The sequence below is a fragment of the Pelodiscus sinensis genome, chromosome 6 (assembly GCF_052426305.1).
Source record: "Pelodiscus sinensis isolate ZL-2025 chromosome 6, ASM5242630v1, whole genome shotgun sequence".
NCBI lineage: Eukaryota > Metazoa > Chordata > Testudines > Trionychidae > Pelodiscus > Pelodiscus sinensis.
This window is the reverse complement of record NC_143057.1, coordinates 95,375,187-95,402,281: the sequence shown is the minus strand read 5'-3', so window position 1 is coordinate 95,402,281 and position 27,095 is coordinate 95,375,187. Positions and strand designations below refer to the sequence as shown.

The window sequence follows — 27,095 nt, the reverse complement described above, 5'->3', positions numbered from 1 at the left end:
GACACTGACTTGAAAATTAACTTTTTCGGGGGGAAAAAAACACCAACAAACAAACAAATAAAACCCTTGCAATGACAAACTGCTGAGCTGGAATTTATATGCAAATTTAACACCATCTAAAGAGGTTGAAATAGAAACATGGAATGGCTCTCATTTCAAGAGTAAGGACAAATACAAAGTACTCCACTTAGGAAGGAACAATCAGTTGCATACATACAAAATGGGAAATGACTAGTGATCTGGTAGTGCAGAAAGTGATCTGAGGGGAGGGGGTTTATCACAAGATTATCACAAGCTAAAAATGAATCAATAGTGTGACACTTGGAAAAAATAAAACAACCTCCTCTGCCCCGCATACATCATTCTGATATGTATTAACAGTGATGTTGTAAGCAAGACACAAAGTAATTCTTCCACTCTAACCCTGCATTAAATAGGGCTCTACCAGAATATTGTGTCCAGTTCTGGGTGCCACATTTGAGGAAAAATGTGGACAAATTGAAAAAAGTCAGGGGCAGGCCAACAAAAATGATTAAAGATCTAAAAAACATGACTGATGAGGGAAGACTGAAAGACATGGGATTTTTTTAGACGGGAAAAAAGAAGACTGAGAGGGGACACGATGACAATGTTCAAGTACCTAAAATGGTTATTACAAAGAGGAGTGAGAAAAATTATTCTCCTTAACCTTTGGTAACAGAAAAACAAGCAATGGGCTTAAAATGCAGCAAAGGAAGTTTAGGTTGGAAATTAGGAAAAGATACTCCCGTTTACGGTGGTTAAACACTGTAATAAATTGCCTAGGGAGGTTGTGTAATCTGTCATTGAAGATTTTTAAGAGCGGGTTAGACAAACACCTGTTAGGGATGGTCTAGATCACAGGTGGACAATAACACAGCGACAGTTCACCAGGGTTAGCCACTGCTATATTTAACTGCATGGCTGCAGGTACTGGCGAGCGCAGGTTCTGTTGGCTGTAGATCATTGTTCCCAGCCAATGGCAATGGCAGGAAGTGACCCAGACAGGGACACCATTTCCTGCAGCTCCCATTAGCCGGGAACAGCAATCTGTGGCCAAAGGGAGCTGTGGTCACTGGTACCTGCGACGATGCAGCTAAATATGGCAGCGGGGGCCCACCAAGATCTAGCCCTGGCAGATTGGATCTGGCCCCACAGGCCAATGTTTGCCCACTCCTGGTCTATATGGTGTATGGTCATGCCTTGAGTACAGGGGAATGGACTTGATGAGGTTCCTTCCATTTCTCTGATTTTGTGAATATATAATTAGCCTGCAGAACTCATTATCATAAGATACTGTTGAGGCCAAGAATCTAACAAGATGCAAAAAGGATTAGATATCAATATGGATAACAAAAATATCCAGAGTTATTAGAGTAAATATTATACACCCAAGAATTTTGGAAGGGATCTAGATCGTTATTCTTCACAAAATATACCAGTTTCTAACCAGTAGGGTTTAAGAGGAAATCTTTCTTGAGAGAAGCTAACTACAGAGCTTCTTACACTTTCCTCTGGACCAGTTGGTGCCGTCATGACCTGATAGTGGATGAGATGGAATGGACCAATAGTCTGACCCACTTTTATGCTCCCAAGGATGCCAGGTATAGGGGTGTCTACATTTCTTTTTACCCATGGGTCCTTAGCTATTTTTTAGTATACTGCAGCATTTTTTGTTAGTAATCACATATCCCTGTCACAAGAGCCCATTTAAACACTGAACTTCCTGCTGTCTCCCAGATGTCAGAAGTAAGCTGCTTTTGTTAGGTCTAACAGATATGGCTAATCTCAGTTCAGGAAAGCTCCACAGTTCTCAATATTCCTAGCTTCATTAAATGATATGTCCTAGCTCATGAGCTACATACAAATACAGACACAGCACTAAACTAATGTTGACAGGGAATTTTGATTAGCCTCTTAACCAGTTACATTCTTGTTTTATGCAACATCTAAAAATTATTGCATCTTGACAAGGGTACATGCTGAACTAAGGTCAGCTTGTGTACCTGATGTATTCAGTATTAGATCTGCTGATAGTTCTATTTATAGTGGCATAAGATTTGTTGCACATCAGAGAATTGCAACTGACATCGTCTTGACAGTAAAATAAAAATCCTTGCAGATATAACACTTTAAAATCAAAACCAGTATTTTTTGGCATTTCTGGTACATGTCTTGCAAACCATCTATTACATTGTAAAAGATCTCAAAGGGCACGTCTACACTGCATGCTTATTTTGGAACAAAAACTCGGAAATAACTTATTTTTAAATAGAGTATCTACACAGCAAATGCCCATCAAAATAGTGCTGAGCTATTTCAAAATAGAGCATCCACACTGATTGGATATTGAATCACATTTAAGGCCACCTGGAAGCACTTCAGGCAGGGCATCAGGACAACTGTTACTTCCAGTAGCTGCTGCCTGAGGCTATCTGAGGCTCGTGCTTTAAGGGACTCACCTGTACAGTCGTGTCTCAGGCTCTTCTTCTTTGCCTGCCTCCTTGAGGGACAGCAAAGCCTTTTCTCTGCCTGCTCGGGTTGCCTTTGTGGACACCACAGCATTCCTACCATAGAACCAGATCTGCCTCCAAGCAGTCAACGGCTCTTATATCGCATGCTGCACCTCCTGCTGCAGTTTCTGAGGGCTGCCCTCATGGCCCTACAGGAACAGGACCCCCAACTCATTGCAGGGCACCTCCTCTCCTGTCTCCAGGGACTGCTCATGAAGATTGACCCCACCCGCCCTCCCCTGCACACCATGCACTACTGCTTCTGGCAACTTGACATCAGTTCCAGCTGGTGGAACCACTTTGTCCTGGAGTAGTGGGATGACCAGCAGTTGCTCCAGAATTTCCACATGTGGAAGGATACCTTCATGGAGCTGTGTGAGTGGCTTACCACTGCCCTCAGGTGACGGGACACCCATATGAGACCTGCCATCCCCCTCCAGAAGTGGGTAGCCATTGTTACCTGGAGTCTCACCATGCCAGACAACTACTGCTCTGTGGGGAACCAGTTTGTCATGGGGACTGTCAGGGACTTGGTCATGCAGGTATGGTGCTCTCATGCTATTGTCCCAGGAGGATGGTAAAGTGCTGGAATGGGGTTCCCTAGAGAAGGGGATGGTGGTGGTGGAAGCCCCTTCCCCAGGAGGTTTTTCAGTCATGTCTTCACAAAGCCCTGCCAGAGGATGGGGCAAGTCAGGGTTGCTCTGGTGTGTGGGGGACTGGGGAGAAGGTTGGGCTCAGGGCCCTGCTGAGGGCCCTGATAACCCTGTGATTCTCTGTGTGTCTCCTTCTATAGGTGGTGAGGGTCACCAACACCGTCCTGCTGCACAGGGTCATCAACCTGGGCAACCTGGATCCCATTATTGTCGGCTTTGCTGCCGTGGGCTTCCCCAACAGTGGGGAGGGGGGGGCTATTGATGGCACCCATATCCCCATCCAGTCCCCCAGTCACTGGGCATTTGAATACATCAACTGGAAGAGGTACATTTTGATGGTCCTGCAGGCCCTCGTCAACTACCAGGGCTAGTTCCTAGACATCTATGTCAGGTGGTCAGAGAAGGCAAACAATGCATGTGTCTTCTGCAACTCCAGCCTCTTCCAGAAGCTGCACACTGGCACTGCAATTTTTTCCCCAAACGCACCATCAGGATTGGGAACATGGACTTGCCCATGTGCATCATGGGAGACACAGCCTACCCTCTGCTCCCATGGCTGATGAAGCCATACAATGGACACCTTGACTTCACCAAGGGTATGTTTACACTACCCTCCTAATTCGAAGTAGGAGGGTAATGTAGGCATACCGCACTTGCAAATGAAGCCCGGGATTTGAATTTCCCAGGCTTCGTTTGCATGAAGCCAGCCGGCGCCATTTTTAAATGCCGGCAGTTCGAACCCCGTGCCGCGCGGCTACATGCGGCACGGAGTAGCTAGTTCCTAATCTGAACTAGATGTACTCCTCATTCCACGTGGACCTCAATCCATGGGATTTCCTGGAGGCCTCTTATTTTGAATAACTTTAGGTGCCCACACACCCTATTCTGAAATAGCTATTTTGGAATAGGCTTTATTCATTGTAAAATTAGAGTGACAGAATTTGGAATAAGACACCCATTATTTCAATATTATTTTGAAATAATGGGCTTGCTGTGTAGATGCTCACTTTATTATTTTGAAATAAAGCTACTGTGAAGATGTGCCCAAAGTGCTTTACAACTGAAACTTGGAATACAAACTGCCAATAGGAATCACTGAATTTGAGTCACCTCTGTCTCAGATGAAACACAATTATTTACCATAACCCACAGCAACATTATACAACAATTGAGATCAGTAAATGAATACTATATCCTAGGAAAGGTGAAGGGGAAATTGGGATGGAGTGTAATCATCTCTGCTAGAAGTTAGATTGGATCTTGGGGTGATCATTCATAATTCTTGCAAAAAGTGCTACAGGTTCTGCAAAATCCACAGTTAGTCAGGATTTTTTTTCTCAGATACAAAATGGCATTTTCCGCAACCCAAGACTTCCAAGGATTAAGTCAAGAGAGTGATTTGAAACTGAACCACAGAGGAGTAATGAGTAATTATCAGCACCACCTCTAGCACCTACAGCAGACTCTGCATATATCCTGGAGGTCTGTCACTCAGATCTTAACCTATCTTTTACTCCGTTAGCTTGCAAGATCTTAAGTAAACTTAATCAGCTTACCGCATTAAGAATAACTACTACCTACAGCTTGCCTGTTTATATATTTCTGAACAATGTTTTGTTCATACAACACTAAGAGAACAATTTCTGAAACCCCCTCCCCTCCAAACACAGGAAACTCATGCAGGCGAAAGCTCATTGTGTGTAGGGGAGGACAGTATGAGACATTTAAATAAGTGACAGTCTTCACCATAACAATTTACTTGTACATTGTACGTTTTCTCCTATTGTTTATCTCATTGTAATATAAACTTTTGGGGGCAAGGAATTGGCCTTACCACATATTTCTAGAGCTTCTGGTACCTTTGGACATTACTGTTATAAAGAGGCTAGGTAGGAATATAGCAATAGCAATAATCAAGGCACTGTACATAGTATGAATATTAATTTAATTCTGTCAATACTGTTTAATCCTTATCTGAATGTTTCTTGCGATATCTCAGCTTCCAATGGTAAATGTTTTGTATGGGGCAACTCAGATTTTGTTAGAGCTGATGTTTGTGTAAACATATGTCTAAGACACAGCAGAATTATATTCAACATCTCATTTTACTGGTGACAAAGCACATTTTGAATCAAGGAACTTCTGAGGTGGATCAGACAGAGACCAAAATCATGCACTGTAAGTTTCACCACACAGTAAGTTTTTTAATGACTAAGCAAATTAAACTGGAAACCATCAAAGTTTATAATATTAAGACTAAACATTTCTAGTGAATACAGATGCAAACAAACACCACTGTCTCTTTGTACAGTATCTAGTGCGATGAGATCCCAATCTCTGAGATACCACAGTACAAATAAATAAAAAACCAAACAAACTTTAATCTACTTGTTTTTACAATTTTACCAAAGGGACAATCATAGAATCATAGAATACTAGGACTGGAAGGGATCTCGAGAGGTCATCGAGTCCAATCCCCTGCTCCTATGGCAGGACCAAATACTGTCTAGACCATCCCTGATAGACATTTATCCAACCTACTCTTAAATATCTCCAGAGATGGGGATTCCACAACCTCCCTGAGCAATTTATTCCAGTGTTTGACCACCCTGACAGTTAGGAACTTTTTCCTAATGTCCAACCTAAACCTCCCTTGCTGCAGTTTAAGCCCATTGCTTCTTGCTCTATCCTCAGAGGCCAAGATGAACAAGTTTTCTCCCTCCTCCTTATGACACACTTTTAGATACCTGAAAACGGCTATCATGTCCCCCCTCAGTCTTATCTTTTCTAAACTAAACAAACCCAATTCTTTCAGCCTTCCTTCATAGGTCATGTTCTCTAGACCTTTAATCATTCTTGTTGCTCTTCTCTGGACCCTCCCCAATTTCTCCACATCTTTCTTGAAATGTGGTGCCCAGAACTGGACACAATATTCCAGCTGAGGCCTAACCAGTGCAGAGTAGTGTGGAAGAATGACTTCTCATGTCTTGCTCACAACACACCTGTTAATGCACCCCAGAATCATGTTTGCTTTTTTTGCAACAGCATCACACTGCTGACTCATATTCAGCTTGTGGTCCACTATAACCTCTAGATCCCTTTCTGCTGTACTCCTTCCTAGACAGTCGTTTTCCATTCTGTATGTGTGAAACTGATTATTCCTTCCTAAGTGGAGCACTTTGCATTTGTCTTTATTAAACTTCATCCTGTTTACCTCAGACCATTTCTCCAATTTGTCCAGATCATTTTGAATTATGACACTATCCTCCAGAGCAGTCGCAACCCCTCCCAGTTTGGTATCATCTGCAAACTTAATAAGTGTACTTTCTATGTCAATATCTAAATCGTTGATGAAGATATTGAACAGAGCTGGTCCCAAAGCAGATCCCTGTGGAACCCCACTTGTTATACCTTTCTAAGAAACTCTAGAATACTTCACTTTGCTCTCTTAGGGTATGTCTACACTTGCTTCCCATCTCGAGATAGGGATGCAAATGTAGTATACCGAAATTGCTAATGAAGCACAGGATTTAAATATCCCGGGCTTAATTAGCATAATCTCGTTGCGTCACCATTTTGAAATCTCATTATTGTGAAATAAAACGCCCCGTGTAGCAGCGTTATTTCGAGAGAAAACCCTTCTCTCGAAAACCCTTCTCTCAAAATAACCCTTCCTCATACAATGAGATTTAACAGTTATTTCAAGAGAAGGGTTTTCTCTCAAAATAACGCTGCTACACGGGGCATTTTATTTAGCAATAATGCAATTTCAAAATGGTGACCAGACGCGATTATGCTAACTAAGCATGGGATATTTAAATCCCGTGTTTCATTAGCAATTTCAGTACACTACATTTGCATCCCTATCTCGAGATAGGGAGCAAGTATAGACATACCCTAAGAAAGCATTTATACAGTTAAGAAACCCCTTGTCATTAGCAATATGGAAACCCCTCATTTAAGGGTCATGTTTGACATCCAAGGACCTAAGGTTTGAATGTCATGCAGCATAATTATGTGACAGGATGGAGTCAGGCTTCTTAGGCATGAACCCTTTCAGTAGCTGGCTAAGGAACTAAATACTAGCAGTAGTTATAATCACATGATCAGTCCTCTTGGCCAAAGGAAACAAGCCAGATGGCAGCCAAAGAAGAATAAAATACACCTGGAGGAGGGGAAGGAATAAAAGAAGCTCTCATAAATGGGAACCCTTCTTTATTTTCCTTGTGGAAACATAATTTCCATATTCATATTATTATTTAGCATGTGTTGATAGAATGCCTTTTTACTTAGCAACAGGAAGTTCTGGATTTTAAATTACATATATCCTTTATTTATAAGGCTCTCCCTTCAACAGTTATTTAATTTCATGGGGGATTATTAACTGAAGTACTGACATTAAGTCATTTATCCACAGCAAAGCTTTTTCTTTAGAAGCTCATTCATTTTAACCAAACAGCTACAAAACTATATACACCATATGAAAACTTTTTCTTCAGCAGGTTTATTAAATAATCATTCAAATCTACTTCATTATGAGCCCGTTAGTCACAGAGCACCTTTGGAGCACATCTCAGGACTCACAACTTGCATCAAATGCTATGTCTATACTACGAGCCTCTTCTGCAAGAGGAAATGCAAATGGACAGCTCATTTGCATGTCCTCTTCAGATCCCTTTTGTGCAAGACCAATATTCTGTCATCTGACAGTGGCATGTGTTAGAAGCTTCAGAGGAAAAGACTATAACAGAGCACTTTTGAGTGATTTATCCTCTATTTTCAAGTCTCAGCTTTTAGTAGTTGGAGGTTTAGGGACAGACAAAGCATAAAGTTGAATCCCCTGACTATAGTCATAGATCAGGGCTACTCAACTTTGGAAGCCCCAGGGGCTGCAACTTAAGTGTGGTTGGATATACATGTAAATATATATGCAAATAGCTTCTTTTACACCAAGGGGCATGAATACAAAGATTAAGGCAAGACTATAAAAAATGCAGGCCCCATTTAAGTCAGTTCTGATGATATAAATAAAAGTAATATTTACCTAATTTCCACTCATATGACAGTATTTTTAGGGTGTGTCTAGACTACAGGGTTTTGTCGATGAAAGTGGACTTTTGTCGACAAAACTCATAGACTTTAAGGTCAGAAGGGACCATTATGATCATCTAGTCTGACCCCCTGCACAACGCAGACCACATAATCTCACCTGATGGGGGAATCACCAAATATGCTGCCTGCATCTGACTGAGACTCATCAAGACTGAACTAGATACGTTTATGGAGGAGATTGTGTGATGAGATTGGCCACAGTTCTGAAGATTGTGTCCCTATCCCATCTGTTAATGCATGGGCATTATGTTTTCTAGTATGTAGGTAATAAATATTGCTGTTTACTTGTTATGCAGTATTTTTTCTTAGCTTTTTGTTGTCTAATCCAGCAGCTCAATGGGTATAAATGGACTTTTTGTTACTTTCAACTATATACATGCTTTCATTTCCTCCTCAAATCACACACTTCTCTCATATTTTAACATATTTTTAGCCATTGACTTGACAGACTTAAAGGTAATAGTAGGCTACAGGATTAAGAGAAAGTAATAATCACTAACTCAAACCATGAATCCAAACACTTAAAGCAAATGAGTAGTGATAGTAAGTAATTCAGAGAATCTAAGTAAACCAAACTTTCACACTGAGGAGGCCAAAAAGGGATTAAACTTAAATAGACTTAGGCTTTTCAGAGAATTTGGCTCTAGGGCTTTAAGCCTCAGTTTCTTTGGTGGGGTATGAAGTAGCTAGTCTACACTGAGATTCCATTTGTGTGGGAGCTTAGACCATTTGCTATTCAGCATTGATTGAGACACTCAGAATCATAGAAATGTCGAGCTGGAAGGGACATCAAACAGTCAGCTAAGTCCTCTAAATATATAGTTAGACCATCCCCAAATGGTGTGTCTCCAAAACTCTTCTTAAAACCTCCAATATGTAGATTTCACAAGCTCACCTGGAAGCCTATGCCAGAGCTTAACTACCCTTATAGTTATATTTTTCTTCCATCTAATCTAAATATCCCTTAGTGTATATCAAGCCCATTACTTTTTGTCCTGCCTTCAATGGACATTGAGAACAATTGATCACTGTCCTCTATCTCAGGTCTTAAAATATTTGAAGACTTAATATATTCCACCTAAGTCTTCTTTTAACAAAATTGAAGATGCTCAATTAATGTTTAACCTTTCCAAATAGACCATGTTTTTAAACCTTTGCTCATATTTGTTGTTCTCCTCTTGAATCTCTTAAATTTTTCCACATCTTTCCTAAAATGTGGTATTTTATAAATGACGCCAACGTAGTAACAAGTATAGTGGGACAACTATCTCCCATATCTAATACTTGCCACTTCTGTCAATACATCCCAGAAAAATACGAGTCTTTTTTTTCAACCAGATCACATTGTTGACTCATATTTAATTTTTTTTAAAAATAATGGAGATTGCCTATCTCCTAGAATTGGAAGGGACCGTGAAAGGTCATTGAGTCCAGTCCCCTGCCTTCACAGCAGGACTAAGTACCATCCCTGACAAATTTTTGCCCCCAATGGCCTCTACAAGGATTGAACTTAGCAGGCCCATGCTCAAACCACTGAGCTATTCCTCCCCCCACACTATAACCTCTAGATTCTTTTCATCAGTATATCCACCCAGCCAATTATTCTCCACTTTAACAATTGTTCATTTGATTTTTTTCCTTCCTTAGCTCTTTATTGTACTTGTTTTTACTGAATTTCATCTTGACAATTTTAGACTAGTTCTCCAATTTGTCAAGGTTATTTTGAATTCTAATTCTGTCCACCAAAGTTCTTGCAATCCCTCCCATTCTGATGTCATCTGCAGATGTTATATGTACAATCTGCAGTCCATTATCCAAGTCATTAAAGAAAATATTGATTAGTACCCAACCAACTGTTGAGGAACCCAAGGAGATTCATTCTCTCAGGTTGACAGAAAACCATGAATAACTATTGTTTGAGTATAGTCTTTCAATCAGTTTTGCACTCACCTTATAGAAATTTAATCTAGACCATATTTCTCTAGTTTGTTCATGTGACCATCAGGTAGAATTGTGCCTAAAGCCTTACTATATCAAGATATATCAAGTATACAGCTCCCCACCAATCCACCAGTCAGTAATTCTGTCAAAGAGGGAAATTAGGAGGGTTTTGTCATGATTACTTCTTGGCAAAGCCACATTAGGCTACTCCTTTTGACCTTTTCAGCCTCTAGGTACTTACAAATTGATTGTTTAATTATTTGTTCCAGTATTTTTCCAGGTAATATAATTAGGCTGAGTAGTTCATAATTCTCAGGGTCTTCTTTGTTTCCCTTATTAATGATAAATACTAAGTTTTCCCTTTTTTTGCCCCCTGGGACCTCATCCTTCCTCTATGAGTTCTCAAAGATAATTGTCAATGGCTTCAAGATTGCTTCAGGTAGTTCCTTATATACCCTAAGATGTATTTCATTGGCCCTTCCCAACTTACATCTAACTAATCTACATATTCTTTAACTTTTTATTAGCTTGCATTCCTTCTTCCTTGTTTGTTAACATTGATTGTGTGAAACATCTGGTCAATATTAACCTTCTTAGTGAAATCTGATAAAAATACATATTAGCCTTCTTGCTATCATCTGTTATTAGCTCTCCTTCCTCAGAGATAGATGACAACCTACATTTTTCTTCATCTTCCTTTTGGTCCTAATGTATTTAAGGACTCTCTTTTTATTTTATTTATTTTTTTGGTCCTTTCCTAAATGTAACTCATTTTGTGTCTTTGGCTTTCTGATTTTGTTCCTTCATGCTTGTGCTATTTTTTTGTACTCATCCTTAACAGTTTGTCCATTTTCTCACTTTTTATAGGATTTATTTCAATCTCAAGGTAAATCATAAATATATCATAAATTTCCTGAAAATCAGACATATGCTCAACATACTGTATGTAAGAGAAGAACAGGTCACCAAGTGAACAGATTCAAGAGTTCTGAATCTTGTCATATGAAAATATTGTGTTCTTGTTCAAAAGAAAATAAATGCAATTTTAAAACCATAGTCTATTTTAAAGTAACTAGGGGGTTGTACCGCCACTCGCTATGCTTGCCAACCTCCCTCTCTCTGGGGGTAGGCAGCTCCAGCTCTCCCCCTGGCTGCCGGGGAGGGCCAGGATAAGGCGTGGCAACCCATGCTCTCCCCCTGGTCCTGCTCCCCATGGCTGCGTCATCTCCAGCTCTAGCCCACCCACTTCTAGCCACTGAGAGCCAAGGCTGCGCCAGCCCTGGCTCTCTCCCTTGGCCACTGAGGAGGAGGGAAGCCGGGCTGAGACCTTGCTAGGCCCAGGTCTCTCCCTCCAGCTGCCTTGGGCGGGGAGGGAGTGCAAGGCTGCGGCACTGGAGCCCCAGCTCCCCCCAGTTACCAGAGAGGAGGGAGGAGGGAGGCCATGGTATAATAGCCCTGGCTCCCAAGCACTGCAGAAAGTGGGGGGGGGGGGGGAGGGAGGAAAGAGGCTGGTGGGACACAAGAGTGATATTATCACATCACTTTGTTGTCCCACAGGAAAAAAAAATTATATAGAGAGATGGTAAAATTCAAAAACAGATAAAGGAGGGTTTGCTAACAAGTGTTTTTAATAGAAAACTTAGATGTGTTATTTTCACGTGTTAATTTTTAGCAGCCCATGTACATTCACATCAGATATTTCAGTGACATGAGGAGAACTGTGAGTTGACATAAACAAGGTTATTAAGTTACACATGGACTGTGTACTGTAAAATTCTGTAGTACTCTTCCTAATATAACCTACAGTGTGAATGGAGCTGTAGCAATGATACAGCAATATGCAAGACTATATAAATATTAAAGTTTCTGTATCCTCTTTACTATCACAACTTATAGTTATATTAAATTATAAAAACAAAACATGACTATTGTTAAATAAAAACAAAACTCTCTTTTATTTCTGCTCCTGACAGTTCCTAAAATCTCCGGAAAACAATTCTATTTATGACACTTTGTACAAGTAAGTCTTTGTAAGACATTATGGGTATGTCTAGACTACAGGGTATTTTCGAAAAAAGTGGCTTTTTTTTATTAAAAAAAAAAGCTTCCCCTGCGTCTAGACTACCACCGCGTTCTTTCAAAAGTATATTGAAAGAACGTGGCAGTTTTTTCGATTGCGTAAAACCTCATTTTATGAGGAATAACGACTTTTTTCGAAAGTGCTCTTTCCAAAAAAAGGTGCTATTGAATGTGAACTGTGGTTTTTCAAAAGAGAGCATACAGACTTTTTCGAAAGAGGCTTTTTCAAAAGAGGCTTTCGAAAGAAGCTTGTAGTCTAGACGTACCCTGTCTGTTGATAGTTGAAAAGCTCAAGTAAGATTTGGATTAGTTTGATATTCTAAGTGAAAACAACCCTATCATTTTTAAGGCTGTTTTATTATTACAAAATCTATTAAAAGGAATACAGTCAAAACTTGCTCTACTTAACTACAGTACTGAATTTATGCTCTTCATAAATCAGACCACATGTCATCATGCTTTCTGAACACAGCTTTATATGGAAGTTAGAAACATCACACAGACTGGAAAAATAACTGAAAAGATTTTTTAAAAAAATCCATTGAGAACATTTTTCTTCTGTTTGCAATGTATTTATTGCCACTTTAGAGAAAATACAAATATGTTTTTGTTCTGGGTATTTTTAAGAAGAAGCATAAATCTGTAAATTTAACAGGTATTTTCATATAGCTACCATTCTATTGCAAAACAAAAATAAGCTCATTCACGATGCAGTCAAATAAACTACTGCATCACTTTATTTCTTCTTTGTTTTACAATTTCTAACCACTATATATGACATTTATCATAAAAAAGACCAAGATTTGTTCTACACTCAAACTGAGGTTTATATTTAAGGCAACTCATTATACACGAATGATGTAGCTTTTTCATGGGAAAATGTTGAACAATGTTTACCACCATATGTGGTTAGTTTTGTTGGTATTGCATATTTTTGTTAACTGCCTGCTGTTATTACGTAAAGCACTTGGCGTCTTAGGCAACTACACTGTACAAATGTGAAAATAAATAAATGTGGATATTGAATCAATAGACACAAATAGTACAGAGGGAGATCTTAGAGGGAAATGTATAACAGGTCCTTATTATATTCTGTAATGCAACTGAAGGAATTTTTTCCATTCTGTAACAAAACTGCAGACTTGACAATATTAAGTTTATCCTTTAAAACAGTGTATAGATAGATAGGTGTATGCTAATCTGGCAGTAATAACTTTAATTTTAATTTCAGAAACCAGTATAAAAGGTGTCTATGGAAACAAACAGTTTTCTAATATGACACATAAGCCAAAAATTGAAGCATTTTTTTTTGTCCTGGAAATATTTTTTTCTATGTTCTTGCATACGAAATTATATAAAATACATATAGTTTGCTAATTCTGGTTGCTTTTCTAATTTCTGGCATTACCAAGCTGCAAAAGCCTTCCTCAACATTAAATGTTAATTCAAATTTGACATTGCTTATTTGTATCACATTCATTTTATAGACTAAATATGTCAATCCAGGCTTACAGGATAATATGCAAAAATATGTTTAAAACAAAATGTATCGTTAAAGATTGCCATTGATAATACTTTTATGACATTACTATATATAATACATTCAATATTTTTCCTAAAATACATGCTGAGAAAAACCTTTATAAAATTCCATGAAATGGTGTCAGATATAGTAAGTACAACAAGGGAACAGATTTCTATACACTACAGATTTGTGGCAGAACATTAAAAATCTGCAGTCACATTGAATTATCAAAAACTACTCTAGCAGGGCTAAAACAGATACCTGTAGGACTTCCAAAAACAATATCTCATCTTGTTTCTTGGAGATAAATGAGGGACAAAGGTCTCCAAGGGATCCCAGAGAAAGGCCATTTGCAAGGATAGTGCCAAAAGTGTCTAAAAATATATGATTCAGAGAGGAAGCAGAGAAGTTGTGCTTTAGGAGCCCTGCCCCAATCATGTAAGGGAATATTATTTTCTTGTGGTGTGCTCTGGCAGAGATGAAGCTGGATAGAGCATAGGCTAGAAGGGATAAGCAGGATTTCCTGCTGCACAACACTTGCCCTTTGCATGAATACTAGCTATATTCAGAGCTCCTATGTCATTAGTAAAGTAAAAAAACTCTCATAGTAAAACTGTTGATAATTAGAGCACTCATTAAAAAGCAGAAAAAACAGGATACTGAAAACTGCAGAGAAAATGCATTAAGTAAAATGCAGAAACAGCTAACTCTCCAAAGGTTTCTAAAACACAAACTCCAAATTATAACAACAGCCATTATACATTGTTCAAAATATATCACTCCACAGTAATATTTCCAATATGTTTAGATTTATATGAAAAAGATCAATAATATATAGCAACCTAAAATATCAAGTAAAGATGATAGTATCAAAGGAATAAAATTAATACAGAAAAATATGTCATCTGGCCCTTAAATTGTCATACTGTTAAATTCTTATTGATTCTATTCAAATGACTCTTTTCTCCCCACAGTTTCTCGTGGATATCAATTTATATTATTAATCAGTTTTTCTGAAAGGGGTTAATCAACTGTCAGAGATCAGCCACTCTAAAGAGAATGAATCTCGTATTGGCAGATCATTTTCAGATGTCTTGGCAGATTTTCCCTACAGAAGACTGCGTGATTTGTCTTACTGAGTTACAGTGAATGACTTTTACAAGAAAACTCAGCTTACTGATAGCTATGCACCAGATATAGTCTGAAGGTTCAGGGAGGCAATCACTGTTGTATTTAGGCATTCAACTAATTTTTTTCCCTGAGTTTCAAGCCCAAAGTAGTTTTAAAGGTAAAGCCTGATCAACCCAGTCTAGCAGTAGTAGTAAAATTCAAACATGCTGTAACAGAAGACCTTAAATTTGATTTGTAATCTGATGTCTCTCTTCCTGGGACAACACAGGATAGGAACATGTCAGAAATAATAAGCCAAATTCAGTTCTGACATAGATAGAGGCAACTCCAATGAAGTCAGGAGAACTGCCTCACTCAAAGGTTGAATATGGTACAAATTGTTCAGTATCACTTAACAGAGAGTTTTCTAGCTAATTAAAGAACAGTACAGTGATCTCAGAATATAATCCAGTCTAGGATTTCTTGTTCACAAGGACAGCGAGGGAGAAGGGAGGCGTTATGAGTGTGTATGTGATGAGGTGTTAAATTTAGTGAAAAGCAAGGGAGACAGAGGACTCCAGTGGGAACTGAAAAAAAAATTAGTTCTCAAGGATAAATTACTTTGTCACCTACATGATCAAATATATTAAAACTATTTGCATGGTAGCAGAATATTGGAACACTTGATTCACAAAGATTGTAAACATATCTGAATATATTCTGCTCTAGGGAAGATCCATTTACTTGTGATATATTAAAAAATGTACTACGGATATTCAATCTAGCCATAATTCTCTTCTTTGAAACAGAATGTGTGCATCACATATTAGCAGGTGAAGAGAAAGTTTTTTTTCTTAATAACCCATTTCATTAAATTATTATTTTATAGCATCTCTTTGCAACCTAAGTTCCAAACAATGGCAGATCAATTGCTATGCAACTCTCTTGATAACTTAAGTTATTATGTATCATTCTGATTTGGATTTGAATGATTATTAAATTATTATAAAATCCAATTTAATTATAATACTGAATATGAGCACTAACTGAAAGTCATAATTTTTCCTCTGGGGAAACAAGACAAGGGCCAGTCTACATTGTTGTTATTCCAATCTCAATAATGTAGCATATTAAAGGTATACTTCCTTCTCTCATACTATTTTAAAAACTGATCACATGAGCCATCCAAATAAAAGTACAGAATTTTAAACAGAAGAAAAGCACCTGAACAAATATGCTTATTATTAGCTACATTTTCTCCTCCTGCTCCTCCTCCAATATTACACTAAACCCACTGACACAAACAGGCTCAATGAGGTCAAAGAAATAAGCTACTTAAAATTATGATTACTGAAAAGTAAAGTTAAGCCTTGATTTCAAATACAATTACTATCATTATTATAGTGACACGTACTGTGACTACCTGTATCATTACAAACTACAACATGTTCGTGAATACTCAGGAAACTGCAGGAACAAAAAGTTTCACAATACACAAAAATACAGATTGGCATCTTTTGAAGTTTACCTTTGGGATTGATCCTGTCTTTCCTAGGATTTATAGCCTAGTGAATTTTGCTGAGCATATAATCATTTCCCAAGCACTCGAAGAACACAAAGCACATGGACAAAAGGTCAAATTTATTTACTATATGCTGGCAGTGTATTGGATAAGAAATAGCTATATATGTGAGAAACCTGATGTACCATTTCATAGGAGGTAAAACAAATCATTACATACAGTGATTAGCAAAGCTTTTGATAGTTTATATTATGAAACATATTTCATAAGAGACATCATTGAGGCCTTACAAATATTTGAAACTGCAACAGTTGCTTTTACTGAAACTAAAGCTGCAGGATTATCCATTGCTTCTATGCTCCTCCTTCAATAAGGATTTAGCCATGGATTCACATAATAGTGGATCCACTGTCTTTCTCTTGTTCCACCTAAATCAGGACTCCATGCCCACGTTTCTCTTTGTGCAGTAGCAGAGAGAGAAGTAGAGAACACGAGTGCGCTGCTACAAGTCACTGTTGCTCAGTTTGCAGCAAATGTATCACTTCCCTCCACAATCTCTTTGGTCACATCTCCACTTGTGGGAAGATTGATGCTGTAGTGATTGATCTTCTGTTATTTGATTTAACAGGTCTAGTAAAGACCCACTAAATCAAATGCTAATGGCACCCCTGTCAGTGCTGTTACTCCCATTCCTCATGAGAAGTAAGGGAAGTTAACAGGAGCATTTCTCTCATCGACCTCCCACTGTGAGGATGGCACCAAAGCTCAGCTTAAGGTATGTCAACTCCAGCTACTTTTTTACATAGCTGGAATTGCCTACTTTAAGCTGACCTTCCTTTATAGTGTAGACCTGACCTTAGTATGTGGGACTCCACTTGGGAGTGGAACTATGATGATTCATAGTATTTAAAGTTTTCTAAAACTCTTCTATAGAACATATATTTTTGACAACTACATAGAACATAGTCGAATGTTATCAGTAGTTTGAGACAATGCGGGGAGCACCTACTATAGTTACCTGGAGTCTATTTGTTTGGGCAATAATAAAATATAATATAATGCTGAATGTTGAGATGCTTTAAAGGAAATGGTTAAATACAGAGTGGCTTTCTGTGTACTCAGTTACAGGCAGTCCCTGAGTTACTTACGAACGGGGCTTTTCTTGCCCCGGAGGACGCAGGCGATGGGACCGCCAAGACGCGCCGCAGTCCCGCCGCCCGCGTCCTCCGGGGCGAGAAAAGCGTCTCCACGTCTCCCTGGTCTGCTGGGGAGGGGGCAGCTGGGGCGCTGCCGGGTTGGTCCCGCAGCACCGCTCCTCAGCGCTACTGGACCAACCCGGCAGCACCCCAGCTGCTCTGCCCCAGGCGTCCTGATTCAGCCGCTGCTGGTCAGTTTCAGCAGCGGCTGAATCAGGATGCCTGGGGCAGAGCAGCTGAGGTGCTGCTGGGTTGGTCCAGTAGTGCCGAGGAGCGGCGCTACTGGACCAACCCAGCAGCACCCCAGCTGCTCTGCTCCACGCGTCCCCAAGTCAGCCGCTGCTGAAACTGACCAGCGGCTGACTACAGGAAGCTGGAGGCAGAGTTGCTCTGCCCCAGGCTTCCTGGAATCAACCGCTGATCAGTTTCAGCAGCAGCTGACTTGGGGACACCTGGGGTAGAGCAGCTGGGGTGCTGCCGGGTTGGTCCCCGCCACGCCGAGGTGCGGCACGGCACGGCAGGGACCTACCTGGCAGCGCCCCAGCTGCTCTGTTCCAGGCATCCAGATTCAGTCGCTGTTGAAACTGATCAGCAGCTGATTCCAGGAAGCCTGGGGCAGAGAAACTCTGCCTCGGGCTTCCTGCAGTCAGCTGCTGGTCAGTTTCAGCAGCGGCTGACTTGGGGACGCGTGGGGCAGAGCAGCTGGGAGTGCTGCTGGGTTGGTCCAGTAGCACCGCTCCTCGGCACTACTGGACCAACCCAGCAGCACCTCAGCTGCTCTGCCCCAGGCGTCCTGATTCAGCCGCTGCTGAAACTGACCAGTATCATTCTTACGAAATGTATCATTCTTACGAAATGTATCCTTTTCACAACCACTAGACCTGGCATGTTGCTGATTGTTTTGATCTTACTGGGATCTGTTGTTTGTCCCTCTGCTGTCAGAAGATGTCTAACATACACCACCTCATGCTTTTGGAGTTTAATTTTTTCTGGCTTCAGTTTTATGTTCCTGTCCCTCCATCGCTGTAGGAAAGCTTGTCATTTTCAGTCATGGTCTCATTTCGTTTCTATATCATTGCTCTCTTCACCTGAAATGAGGTTCTTATCTACAATTAATTTTTACCCGAGGCAGCCTTTCCAGCACTTGAGTGAGTTTTCTCTGGAATACCTCTAGTGCTGGGTTTATACCAATTAGCAGGTGCAGCCATCCATAGCAACTAATTTGGACTGCAGATATTGTTGGCATATTGAACTCTTTATCCAGGCTTATTTGCCAAAGTCCATTCTCTACATCACAAACCATAAAGATTCTGGCTTTGGAAAGGACTGGAAAGATGTCATCAGTTGAGGGCAATGGATAGTAGCATTTTTTCAATGCCCTGTTCAGTGGCTTTGGGTCTATGCAAATGCATAACTTATGTGATGGTTTCTTTACCACTACCATAGTGTGTATCCAGGTTGTACTGGCCTCAACAGGTGCCATGATATTCCAGCTTTGCAGATCTAAAAGCTCATTGTATACTGGACTACTTAAATTGTCTCCACTGTTCACATGCCTCTCCCCTTTGCTTCTTGTGCTGCTTCTGTAAGATTCTGACAGTGCACTCTGATCAGCTCCATAGGGTGCCTTGATGTATTCCCCAAGAGGGGTCTGTTGTGCCTACCATCTTCCACCACAAATTTCAGTTGGCACCAGCTGTTATTTTTGGGTTAGTTATTATGAAGTCACATTTTCAGAAAGACTGCATTGTTATCTCATTGTTTATTATTAGTTTGCACCTACTCTTTTGATGTGTGTGTTCGAGTCCAATTCACTGTGAATAATCACACTGAAGGAGTGCCCATTGACCAGCTGAAAGCACACTAAGTATTTCCCTTTTAACATTGCTGCATAGAAGGAGGTTTGTATGATCCTTTATGGTAGTCCTGTCCTGACAGCCTGAACCTGATATGCTCTTCAACTCAAAGAGAGAGCCATGGTGATATCACCACGCATTGATGTGCCATCATGTACAAGTCTGACTAAATCTTTCTAGGACCCTCTGCTCTTGCACACACTGCTATAATGATTCATCCTGTCACATTCCTTTCAATATTGTCCAAGTATTATCCTTGACCTGCTCATGCTGCATCCCACTATAAAAGCATATCAGTATGGATATGGCCACCAGATCTCCTGTGATGTTCATTCAGTCCATGCACTTCAGGGGCTGTTGTGCTTCTTACAGCTTTCATCATTTCTCTTGAACCTTCTGCTGCACATTGCATGTCACATGTGAGATCACCTTCCCAGAGCAGCATCTTCTGCAGATACTGATCCCAAGTGCCACCGATTATTTTGTGATTAATTAGGAAGTCTAAATCCCCAAAAGTTCTCATACTAGCCAGTATATATAAAGCAGTAACATGGAGTCTATTTCCTCTCTTTTGGATTAGATTCTATTGAAAAGCCTGTGTCACTTCACTGTTTTATTCCGCTTTGGAGAGCTATGCATCTTCAAGGCTCTTTGGACAACTGTGAAGCTTGAGGTAATGCTGAGCTTCCAAGCCATGTTGAACTCCAAAAGGTAAAGCAACAGTTTTACTTTCCCGCTGTTGTCATCCGGCTACATACTCTGCAAAGCACTCAAACCCCTCAATTCACCAGACCTACTGCTGGGAAAAGTTTGTGTCTGTGAAATTTAGAAATGCTAAGGATTTTGGACTGAGTCCCATGGCTCATGCTGCCAGCTGCTGCACTTCTGAGAACTTGCTACTCCAATGCTGTCATCATGTTACATTAGAAAACAGTGGAGCTGAATGCTGGTTAAGTTGAAGAAGAGGAAGTTACTCACCCTGTGCAGTAACGATGGTTCTTCGAGATGCGTGTCCCGTGGGTGCTCCACTATAGGTGTCGGTCTCGTCCCGGCACCACAGATAGGAGAATTTTCGTAGCCGTAGTTCGCCGGACTGCGCATGTGCGAAGCGCAGCTCGTGCTCTTTCGTGCCGTTTGCGTTCGCACAGTCTGGCTCCCGCCAGTTCCTCCTGATCCTCTTGGTCTGAAAGACAAATTGAAATTCCGAAGAGGGGAGGAGGGCGGGTCGTGGAGCACCTACGGGACGCGCATCTCGAAGAACCATTGTTACTGCACAGGGTGAGTAACTTCCTCTTCTTCTTTGAGCAGTGTCCCGTGGGTGCTCCACTATAAGTGAATTTGCAGCAGTAGCCCCTAAAAGAAGGGGGGTTCAGAGCTATCGTGCTGCGACTGTGGACAGCACCGCTGTTGCCACTGCTCCTTCTGGAAGGTGAAGGTTGGGAATGGCATAGTGCTTGGCAAAGGTGAAATTTGACGACCATGTAGCAGCCCTACAAATGTCTTTTAGAGGTACGCCCTTCAGGAATGCAGTTGATGTAGCGACTGCACGCGTGGAATGCGCTGTCGGATTCTGCAACAGTGGTCTACTATGTAGGGTATAGCATTCCTTTATGCAGTTCACTATGATTGACGAAATGCGCTGTGCTGACAATGGTTGACCCTTAGAACGATCGGCTGTAGACGCGAATAGATTGTTTGTCTTCCTGATGGACCTAGTCCTGTCTATGTAGAAAGCCAGGGCACGTCTGGCATCCAAAGTATGTAGCCGAGCTTGTTCTGCCGAGATGTGGGGCTTTGGGTAGAAAGTGGGAAGCACTATCGGCTCATTGATGTGAAATTTTGAATTCACTTTCAGAAGGAAAGTGGGTTGAGGACGTAAAATGACTCCTTGATCGGTAAACAGAGTGTATGGGGGCAAGGCAAATAAGGCAGCCAGCTCATCAACCCGTCTTGCAGAGGTTATTGCAGTGAGAAAGATAACTTTCATTATAAGGGTGCGCAAGTCGCATGTGGCCAAGGGCTCAAAGGGTTTTTGAGTTAATGTATTAAGAACTATCTCTAGGTCCCATGGTTGTGCTGGCTGTGTTCGGTGTGGAAAAAGATTAGCTAAGCTTTTCATGAAGCGCCGCATCGTCGGGTGAGAGAAAACTGAGTAACCATCCACAGTGTGGTTTAACGCAGTGATTGCGGCGACGTGCACTCTAATAGAGGCGCAGCTGAGAGAAGAGCTCTTGAGGTGCACGACATAGTCCAGGATACGGTGGATAGGCACGGAGTAGGGATCCAGGGATGCTGACGCGCACTATGCAGAAAACCGTGCCCATTTGTGAAGGTAGGTGGATCTCGTGGATAATTTTCTGCTATGTAAAAGAATGTGTTTGACCTCTTGCAAGCAGATCATTTCTGTTTGTTGGAACCAACTAGAAACCATGCTGTCAGTGCCAGAAGATCGATCTGGGGATGGAACAGACGCTGACTGTTCTGGACAAGAAGGTCGTGCCTCTTGGGCAGAGGGAATGGACGACGCGCTGACATATGATGGAGGTAAGGAAACCACGTTTGTCCTGGCCAAAAAGGAGCTATCAGGATTAAAGTGGCTTTGTCCATTAGTATCTTTTCTAGTACTCTGGGGATTAGAGGTGTGGGAGGGAATGCATACAGCAGTTGATGACTCCAATCGTATAGGAAGGCTTGGAGTTCTGACCTATTCCTGCACTTGAACAGTAGCGGGGGCATTTGGTGTTCATGCGGGTCGCAAATAGGTCCACTGTTGGAAATCCCCAGGAGCGGAATATGGTTAAGAGGACTTTCGGGTGAAGCTCCCATTCGTGCTTCAGGGAAAAATGTCTGCGCAGTGCATCGGCTATAGAGTTCTGCAGACCTGGTAAGTATTCTGCAATTAGTGAGATTTTATGGTGGATGCACCAATTCCATAAGGCAATTGCCTCGGCGCAAAGTGACCGGGATCAGGCCCCGCCCTGCCTGTTTATATAGCATACCGTCGTCATGTTGTCGGTAAGAATTTGGATAGTTCTGGCACGAATCCTTGGGAGAAAGTGACGACAGGCACTGCGCACCGCTCGTAGTTCCAGGAGATTGATATGCATCATCAACTCCGTCGGGGACCAAAGCCCTTGTGCCTGATTGTGTTCCAGGTGTGCGCCCCAGCCTATTAAGGATGCGTCGGTGGTCAGTTGTATTGTTGGTTGTTGGCGATGAAATGGCACACCCAACATCAGATTTTTGGGGACTGTCCACCAAGTTAAAGAATTTGTGACATGCACAAGGACTGATACCTGTTTGTGGACATCTCAAACATTTAGAGTGTAAACCGTAGCTATCCAGTGCTGAAGGCAACGGAAGTGTAGTCTTGCATGCTCAACAACGTATGTCGTGGCTGCCATGTGTCCCATAAGCCGGAGGCATTGTAGGACCGAGGGTCTGGGACTGGTGGTGATGGCCTGCATAAGGTCTTGCATTGCTTGAAATCTGGTTATTGGCAATAGAGCACAAGCAGTGGTTGAATCGAGCTGTGCGCCTATGAATTGTATCGATTGGTGCGGTGTCATGACCGACTTTGGAATGTTGATGATCAGGCCCAAGGTTTCGAAAACTGTTTTTGTGAGGCGTGTCACGCGCAGAGCCTCCGCCGCTGAAGGCACCCTGATTAGGCAGTCCTCTAGGTAGGGGAATATTATTACACCTAGACGTCGTAGGTACGCTGTTACTACTGCCAGTGTCTTGGAGAAAACTCTGGGAGCCGACAAGAGACCGAAGGGCAGGACCCTGTATTGGAAGTGGCCTGCTTCTAATTGAAAGCGTAGAAATCGTCTGTGACACGGGTGTATCGCTACATGAAAGTAGGCATCCTGTAAATCCAGGGACATGAACGAATCTCCGCTGTGAAAGGCTGGAATGATAGTGGCTAGGGTAACCATTCTGAAGCGGTGCCTCCGCAGATACCGATTTAATCCTCTGAGGTCGAGAATCGGTCTCCATCCCCCTGATTTTTTCTCTGTTAGGAAATATCGGGAATAGAACCCCCGTCCCCGGAACTCTTTTGGTACTATTTCTATTGCTCCGAAGGCGAGGAGGCGATCGACCTCTTGTTGTAAGAGAAGCTCGTGAAATGGGTCCCTGAAAAGGGATCGGGTGGGGGGATTGGATGGGGGTAGAGTGGTGAATGGAATGGTATGCCATAGCGTGATTGTTTGCAACACCCATCTGTCGGTGGTGATGTGAGACCATCGGTGTTCAAAAGGTCTCAGGCGGTGATGGAATAATGCCTTTGGAAGTTTGGGATGGGTGTTCAGCGGAATGGTGCACAGTCCCTCGACTGTGATGTTAAACTTGTTACTTGGCGTTTAGACGGCCAGATGTTTTTGGCTGAGGTCTTCTCTTCTGCTGGTGCTGCTGGTTGTGTTGCTGGTCCTGCTGCCTGTATTGGGATGGCTGGAAGGCAAACGATCTCTGTCTCTGATAGGGAGTATACCTTTTCCGACAGAAGGGAGGAGTATACATGCCCAGAATCTTGAGTGTGGTTCTAGAATCTTTACCAGAGTGGAGCACCTGATCAGTTTTGTCAGAGAAGAGATTCTGTCTGTCAAAGGGTAGGTTCTGGACTTTGGCAAGAAGGTCTTTAGGAACTGCCGCCTGGTGCAGCAACGAGGCCCTGTGCATGACCACGGATGTAGCTGTGGTACGCGCTGCGGTGTCAGCCATGTCCAGAGCTATGTGGAGAGCTGTTCTGGAAGCAGTATAGCCCTCTTGGACCACCGCATTAAGGACCTCCCTTTTGCCCTCAGGTAGATGTTCTAGTAGGGGTGCTAGTTTGGCATAGTTGTCAAAGCTATGATTAGCTAATAGCGCCGCATAATTTGCCATCCGGAGTATAAGGGTAGCAGACGAGCAGACCTTTCATCTGAAGAGGTCTAGCTGTTTCATGTCCCTGTCTGGGACACTCGGTCTTTGCTGCGGGCCCTTCGTTCTTTGTTGGGCCGCATTGGCAACCAGAGAATTCAGCTGAGGATGAGAGAAAAGAAACTCCATCCCTTTCGCCGGAATGTAATATTTTTTGTCTGCTTTTTTGTTGGTGGCCGGTGCAGAAGCCGGCAACTGCCATATGTCATCAACAATCTCCAGAATGGCATCGTCCAATGGGAGAGCCACCTTCACCTGCTGTGAAGGATGAAGATTCCTAAGCAAATGGTGGGATTTCTGCTGAACTTCCGCAATCTGTACTTTTTGTGATACCGCCACTCTTCTGAAAAGGTCTTGAAACTGTCGGAGGTCGTCCGACGGAGATGTGTTTTCCTGAAATACAGCATCATCAGGCGAGGAAGAGGATTGGTCAGTAGGAAATTGATGTTCAGACTCATCCTTAGTGGTATGTTGTAGGAGCACCTGCGGCTCGGGTGGTTGGGGGGGCGGGACACTTGATGGAGTTGTTGGTCTGGCTGTTGCTGGTAAGGTTTGACACTCCCTGCTGGGTGGTGTGTGTGACCAACGAGGAGAGTAGGACACTGAGGAATGTCGAGAATTAGAGTAGTGACTATAATAACGGTGTTCCGGTGACCTATGATAAAATGAGGAGCGGTATGGAGATCTGGGATAGTAACAAGTTCTGTGAGAGGTATAATACCCATATCGCCCGGAGCGTAATGGAGACCCGGGAGATCGAGATCGTTCCCTGGATCTCAGGGTCGGTGGAGGTGACCGGTGATAATGGCGTCTTGGCGAGACACGTGGAGAGTGGTAAACCCTCTGAGAGTGTCTCATAGATTGGGGAGAGAGTCCTGATGAAGGGGAAGGCGGTTCAAGTAAAAATTGGATGTTGTCTGGTGAGGGAGAAGGTGTAATGTTTCTCCTCGATGTTTGGTGCGTGGATAAAGCAGTTTGCCCTGCAGAAGGTCATGCAGGTTGCACATTTCCTTCAATCGGTGCCAACGGTGCCATGTCAGGAGGCAGAGAACATTGTGGGAGGACAGACTCCCAAGCCGGAGTGAGTTCCCGCACCGAAGAGTTGCTCGGTGCTGGCAAGTTACTCGGTGCCGGCGAAGGGCATGCTGCCCAAGCATCTGACGGTGCCGGGGGGCGACGCGGTGCCGGTGACACATTCGGTGCCGGAGGTTCTTTCAGTGCCGAGATGGAAGTCGGTGCCGTGGGAGTGGTCCATGTCGGGGTCGCTTGCGGTGCCGCAGTTGTGGGTGGTGCAGAGGGTGTTCTCGGTGCCGCATGTGACGTCGGTGCCGGGAATGGCTTCGGTGCCAACGATGACTTAGGCGCCTGGATAGTCGCGGGCTTTGGCGCTGAGGTACTGCGGCCGAGCTTCATCTTAGAAGGGCCATGCACGCCTGAGGTACCAGGTTTGTCCCCCACGCTAACATGCATCGGGGGAAGGGAACGAGAAGGTGATGGTCTTTTCTTCACCTTCTTTGGGGACGGCTCGGCTGAGGGAGCAGGGAGGGATCCGGGAGTTGCTCCATCTTGTGGCTGTAATGCCCTATCGAAAAGGAGCATTTTGAGCCTCATGTCCCTGTCCTTCCTCACTCTCGCGGTGAATTTGGAGCAGTGAGGGCACTTCTGGGGTATGTGCCCCTCACCCAAACAGCGAATGCAGAGAGCGTGGCCGTTGGAGGCAGGCATTGCTTCACGGCATGAGCTGCACTTTTTAAAACCAGGAGAACCTGGCATGGTCGCCTCTGCCTTCTTCTGACGGGAGTCAAGAAGAAAACTATTTACAGTAGAAACTATTTACAGGTAGCTTCTGAAGAAAAATATATTTTTTTTAACTAAAAGACTACGACTAATACTAATGTAACTATATAACTGGAAGAACTAACTATGAACTAATCTAACTAAATCCTAAAGGTTTTTTTCTCTCTCTCAGCCTGACAGAGTCTGAGGAGAAACCAGTATTCCGTCCGCGGCTGAGGATGGTCAGGAGGAACTGGTGGGAGCCGAACCGCGTGAACGCAAATGGCGCGAAATAGCACGAGCCGCGCTTCGCGCATGCGCAGTCTGGCAGACTACGGCTACGAAAATTCTCCGATCTACAGCGCCAGGACGAGCCCAACACCTATAGTGCAGCACCCACGGGACACTGCTCGAAGAAGAAGTGCAGCATTATTAAACCCTGTGCTCTGTTCTGCTCTATGTAACTGAGTTGCTTCTACCCTAACTTTAACCATTCTCTGTTCCCCAGTGTTCTGCCAATAACTGCTCTTGTAGGAAATATGGCCCCTCTCAGTATAGTTGGACAGATCATGATGCACTCAGGAAGGGAGTTCTAGAATGGGGAAAGGTGTCTCTGAACAGGGAAGACTTATCCCCAAAATTATTCAGGAAATCAACAAAATGAGGAGGAAAAGACGGAAGATTTTAAATGCTGTGAAGAATTGCAGAAGTCATTCCATTACTTCAAGCCAAGGCCATTAAGTGGCTTTACACATAGAATCAGCAAGTCTTTCTGTAAATTCATTGGCTTGTTGGCAACTAGTTCAGACTATGGTGGGAAGGCATTACCACTCCTTTAACACCATGGTTATATCAATGACTATATAAATAGCAC

General features: G+C 42.5%; 1 protein-coding gene across 5 annotated transcripts in view; it reads right to left on the bottom strand.

Annotated features, from left to right (window-relative positions):
- The window catches only part of PDE4D (phosphodiesterase 4D), a 1,058,382-nt gene that overhangs the window by 284,839 nt on the left and 746,448 nt on the right, over nucleotides 1-27,095 (bottom strand). The window contains exon 1 of one of the 5 annotated variants that reach the window (XM_075932869.2): nucleotides 14,103-14,454. The exons of the other annotated variants lie outside the window; for them this stretch is intronic. Within the exon in view, the coding sequence (XP_075788984.1) occupies nucleotides 14,103-14,191 (89 nt within the window). The 5' untranslated portion in view covers nucleotides 14,192-14,454. Of the gene's footprint in view, nucleotides 1-14,102; nucleotides 14,455-27,095 lie in introns of those variants that run through there. 5 annotated transcript variants of the gene reach the window in all.